Source organism: Pteropus vampyrus, unplaced genomic scaffold, assembly GCF_000151845.1.
Source record: "Pteropus vampyrus isolate Shadow unplaced genomic scaffold, Pvam_2.0 Scaffold227, whole genome shotgun sequence".
NCBI classification, from domain to species: Eukaryota; Metazoa; Chordata; class Mammalia; order Chiroptera; family Pteropodidae; genus Pteropus; species Pteropus vampyrus.
In genome coordinates, this window is record NW_011889008.1 from 1,126,865 (window position 1) to 1,132,390 (window position 5,526).

Below are 5,526 nucleotides of genomic sequence, written 5' to 3' on the forward strand. Positions count from 1 at the left end.
CCGACCCGCGCCGCGCCCACCCCGCCGACCCGCGCCGCATGCCCGCACCTCGGATCTGGTAGGCGCCGTCGTTGAAGCTCAGGTGGAAGACGTCGTAGACCGAGCGGTTGGTGTCCAGCTGGTTGGAGCCGCGGCGGTGGCACACGAAGCCGTCCAGGCCGCGCAGCACCAAGATGGGCCGGTTGATGAGCTTGAGGACGAACTCCTCGTCCTGGCCTGCGGGGACAGCCTGCTCTGTCCAGGCCGCCGCCTGGGCCTCGGGCGACACTGGGGCGACATTGGGGCTCCCTGGACTCGGACTTCCGGCTTGTGGGCCCAGATATGCCACTGTCTTACGTGACACCGGCCAGGGGCCTGCGACCGCTGAGCCACGCGAAGGCGCAGTGGACATGAGGGCTCCCTGCAGTCTAACCGCTCCACCCGCCTCAACAGCCCCGATCCCGACCAGCACGCTCGGCCTCTGCCAGGGACAGAGCAGTTCCCCGGGGGCAGGGGCTGGCTCTTGGTGCTGTCCCTGGGCAGAGGGCCCAGCCCCAGCCCCCCCCCACCCCCCCGGGCAGGTGGGGAGTGCTCACCCACGAAATCGCTGATGGCCGCCAGCTGCCCATTCTTCTTCATGCACACGTAGCGCCCATTACTAGCCTTGAGGGCCACCCGCCGGCCACGCCACTCCATCTCAAACATGGTGTTGGCAGAGCTGGAGGGAGCAGGGCAAGGTCCCTTCAGAGCAGCAGGACATGGGGGCTCAGGGGCAGAGACACCCGCCATTATTAAGAGCTGTTCTCCACCCCAGTGGACGGAGGTCCCCGGCTGGGCTGCCGCAGTATCCTCCTGGAGCGGGTGGAGGCGCAGGTGGAGGAGCGGGTGGAGGCGATGGTGGAGGAGCGGGTGGAAGAGCAGGTGGAGGAGCAGGTGGAGGAGGGGATGGAAGAGCAGGTGGAGGAGCAGGTGGAGGAGGGGGTGGAAGAGCAGGTGGAGGAGCAGGTGGAGGAGGGGGTGGAAGAGCAGATGGAGGAGCAGGTGGAGGGGCGGGTGGAGGCGATGGTGCGGGGGAGGGGCGGGCACGGCGGTGCTGATGGTGGGGGGGGGGGGGGGGGCTGCCGCACTCACACTTGTGTGGCCGTGGCCTGGATGCCCCCGTGGGTGACCAGGGTCCAGTAGCCCCCAGTGCTGGAGTAGAAGGTGCACTTTTTTGTCTCATGGTCGATTTGCATCAGGAAGGTCTCATGATCCAGTTCCTCGTCTTGGTTGGCTGAGACATTGACCCCTGGGGGGAGGAGATGGGAAGCCCCTCACGCCTCTCCCTGGGTGGGCGGGGAGCAGAAGGGTGGGGAGGCACACTCTTGGGGCAGCCCTGAGCCAGAGGGGGTCCCACCTAGAACCTGAGGAGATTCGGAAGACCCCTCTCAGAGGGTGGGGGAGCTGTGCCCCCCGTTGAGCACGCAGACCTCCACGCCCTGCTCCCTGCAGCCCTCGGCCCGGCTCCTCCCAGCCCAGAGCCTGCCTTCCGTGCCAGCGAATCCCCTGCCTCCACTAATCAGCACATAATCCGCTTGCTCCCGCTCTCAACCCGGCACTGACACCAGCCTATTTATAACCTGCCCCTGAGCTGCTGTGTGGGCCCAGTGGGGTCCCTGTTCTTCCCACTGCCATGGCCTAGGACACGGCAAGGCCTGGGGTCCACTCCTGGGCACTGGGCAGGGGCTGGCCCTGTCCCCTCCCAGCCTCCCACTCACATGTGTGGAGTCTCCCAGGATTCCTGGGGGAGGACAAGGCCACCCGGGCTTTGCCTGTGGTGCCTGGACCGGGGACAGAGGGGACACCTGTGTCCAGGGGAGCGGGCAGCAGATGGGCACCGCAGCTTCCCCGGTACCTTCCCATAAACAGTCTCTGCGTCTACAGCAAGCGGTGTGGCAGATCACAGGGCTCCTGCACAAACTCCCACATGTTTAGCTGGCGGAGCAGGGGTGGGGTGACAGCTGAGGGTCGGGGCCAGATTCCGTCCGGCTGTCCAGCTCTGCACCCGGGGAAGGAAGGGCAGGCACCTGGCAGGGCCTCGTGCCCCCCGTCAGCTCCCAGAGTCCCCGGGCTGGGCCTCACGCGGGTCACTGCTCAGAGGCAAAGGAGGCAGCCCGGCGTTTTCACAGCCACCCCCACTGCATTCATGTGCTCTGTGACAACGCGGGAGACAGCCCTTCCCTCCCGGCAGCCTTCGTCTGCAGGGAGCAGCAGGTGACAAAGTGGCTCATCCAGTGCTCACAAACTCCGTGGGCCTTGGCCCAGAACAGCCTCGCGGGGAGGGTGACACTGAGGGGTGAAGGAGCGGCCCCCCACAGGCGGCGAGCCAGCAGCGGGACCGCGGACATGAGGCCGGGGCTGCGTGCTTTCGCTGCCGCCTCCAGGGCCCACCCCGTCAGTGTGCCCTGTGCACCCACACGACACATCCAGGTAGGAGGCGGTCCAGGCCTCCGCCTCGCACACCGTCTGCATCTGGTGCCCCTGACCTCGAGGCAGACGAGGCCCGGTTGGCGCCAGCAAAGAGCGCGGCCCCCGCCCGCGGGGAGCAGTTGGAGGGGCGGGCGGCGCGTGAGCACCGAGGGGTGTCGGCGGGTCTTTATGGAGGAACTTAGCTGACTCCTGCAAAGACTCGAGAAAAGCCAGCTCCCCTCTTTCCTCCGGACGCCGTCCTATCTGGGTGTGAGGCCCGAAACAGCAGCAGCCACCTGTGACCACGAGGGCCCGGGCCTGAGCTCAGAGCTGTCCCAGGAGACTGGTTCCACAGGGAGGAAGGAGCAGAGGACTTCGGTGACGCCACTGAGCTGGCGATGGTGTCCTTCCTGGGACCCCGCCACCTCCGTGCCTCCAGGCTCCCCTTTATCAGAGATGATCGATGAACTCGTGGCTTTTGCCAGTTTGAGGCCACTTTCTGTCCCTTGCAGTGACAGTCCCTAACTGCAGTGCGGCTGGCAGCGAGCACAGCAGAAACACGCGAACCCTGGGGTTGGAGGCAGCGCAGAGCGGTACCGAGGAGCAGAGTTGGGCCAGCCGGGGCCTCACTCACCCAGAAGCGAGGCGGCGGTTTAGGGGCCGCCTGCCCAGGAAGATGGCGGGGACCAGGGCGCCGCTCCAGCTCCCTTGGATCTGGGGCACCTCTCCCCTCTGCCCAGGACAGAAATGCCGCATCTGCTTCCTCGCACCCTGGTTGCCCAATGTCCAAACATCTGAGGTCACGTGCCCCAAGGCTTATCGTCGGGGGGAGTGGGGAGGTGAATGGGGAGTACCTCGGCTTCTGCAGTGGGCAACAGATCAGATCTGGTTGTTACTGGGGGCGTGCCCCACTGGAGGGATGGGGTCACCCCGGGTGATCCAGAGAATGAAAAATGGTCCATACAGACCCATCTCTTCCCATCACCACCATCGTCATCCCAAAACCACCGACACACCGTCACTACCAACGCCATCATCATCAGCACCGCCGCCAGCACCGCCTCCAACATCACCAGCAGCAGCAGCAGCAGCAGCAGAAACCCCGGCACCATCTGTCGCTGCAGCCGCCCTGCCATTACCGCCACCTTTATCACCTCCAAGTCTCGCTCACAAGCTGAACGTGTTCAGATAGTTTGTGTCCAGAATCTCTTTTGACTCACAGAGGAAGCCTTTACACATCGTAGCCCACGTCTCACTGACGAACCAAGCCCGTGGGCCTTGGCCAAGGCCAGAAGCTGGTGTGGCGAGGCCACAGGGCCTGTGATGGACAGGACCAGGGCTGTGCGTCCCCCGTCATACCCCGAGACCCAGCCACACGCCAGGACAAGTGCTTAGGAGCTGTGTGTGGAACGCCCGCCTGCACTGGGCTGGCCTCAAGGACCTCGCCTGCAGGCCGGGCCCCTATGGCCACGGCCGGACCGCCCTTCCCAGGTGCTCATGGCCGGGCCTCTGCCGTCTGGACGGGGGTGGCCATGTGCCAGGTCAGGGTGTCCCTGGCCACTCCTGGTTGCACAGAGCCAGGAGCCCAAATCAGGGGCAGGTGGCCTGAGGCTGGGACCAGCCCCTCACAGCTCGGGGCCAATCCAGGGCCTCAACTTTCTCGAGGGGAAGTAGCAGTTACCCACGTTCACCCCGCAGGCATGTGACTGCGTGTGGAAGGGCCCGCCAATCACGAGGCCAGCGGCCAGTGCTCCAGGAGGCGGGGGACCCGGCCAAACCCAGCAGGTGGAGACAGTGCCTTCTCATGGAGGGGCATCTGCTCCCTGCACCCTCCGGACTGGGGGACCCCAAGGTCCTTCCCGCACCACTCCTGGGGGCGGGCGAAGACCCACTGGTCTGGCACGTGGGGTGTGGGGTCTGACTCTGCTGGCTCTTTGCCATGCTCTTGGCACCCTTCCCAATTTCCTTTAAAGTTCAGAAAGTGGGGTGGTGGGAGGGAAGGGGTGCAGGCGGGGGATGGGGTGTGTGTGGGCAGCCCAGTGTGAGCGGAGCCTGGCCTCGTGCCCCTCAGGGCAGCAGGCCGGGGCCTTGCCGGCTCCCAGCTGGGCACTGCCCACATGACACTCAGCGGTTGCCCAGCTGTCCCAAGACAGGCCCCCCTTCCTTCCGACCCCACAGCCAGCAGCCCTGAGCGGGGACCCCCCGCGTGGCCCACGGCCCGACCGCCTGCACCGTGCGCGTCCACACGCACCCGCCCACCGCTCCCTCGTTACCTTGCCGCACGGACACGTAGCGGTGGTTGGCAGCCAGCAGCACCACCTGCGGGGGGCTCTCCTCTAGGTCGAACAGCTCGTCCTTGCCCGGCCGCGTGTTGCGGCCGGCCCTGAGCGTGCCGGCGGGCCCCACGGGCGCCAGGTAGTGGCCGTCGCAGTCCTTGAAGGCCAGCTTGCCTGCCTTGAACTCGAGCGTGTAGCGGGCGTGGGCCTCGGGCTCCCAGACGAGGCGGCCGTCACTGCGCAGGTAGCGGCTGTCACAGGCCCGGAGGCAGTACTGCCGGTTCTGGAACACGAGGGTGACGAGCGCGTCCACGCCCCACGGCGTGTTGCTGTCGGCCGCGATCTCGTCCTCCTGCGGGCACAGGTGTGCGTAGCGCCGCCGGCTCACGCTCAGCAGGTGGGCCTGTGGGTGGATGGCCAGGTGCACGGTCCACAGCTCGGCCGGGGAGATGGCGGTGGCGAAGCAGGACAGCCGGTCCTCCGTGCCGCCGAAGAAGCGGCCGTGCGGCTCCGACTGCAGCGCCCAGCGCCCGTCGGGCTGCGGCAGGACCAGGAAGCGGCAGTCGCGGCCCGGCCGCTCCGCAGCGCACGCCACGCGCCCGTCCTCCGCCGCCGACAGGTAGCGGCCCAGGTGGCTGCTGCGCAGCAGCACGGCCGTGCCCTGGCCGGGGTCAGGCTCCAGCACCCACAGCTGCTTCCTCTTGAGGCTGGGCGCCGAGGCGTTGACCTTGAAGCCGAAGCTCTCGGCAGTCAGGTAGCGGTCAGTGTCGTTGACGAGACCAAACTGGATCTTCAGCACCTGGTGCAGGCCGTTGGTGGGCAT

At 66.8% G+C, this 5,526-nt stretch overlaps 1 protein-coding gene across 1 annotated transcript in view; it reads right to left on the bottom strand.

Moving 5' to 3' along the window:
* The window catches only part of FSCN2 (fascin actin-bundling protein 2, retinal), a 10,581-nt gene extending 5,055 nt beyond the window's left edge, over positions 1-5,526 (bottom strand). The window contains exons 1-4 of the mRNA XM_011373726.1: positions 4,701-5,526; positions 1,111-1,267; positions 576-697; positions 49-216 (exon numbers count right to left, since the gene is read on the bottom strand). Coding sequence (XP_011372028.1) covers positions 49-216; positions 576-697; positions 1,111-1,267; positions 4,701-5,526 — 1,273 coding nt within the window. The remainder of the gene's footprint in view (positions 1-48; positions 217-575; positions 698-1,110; positions 1,268-4,700) is intronic.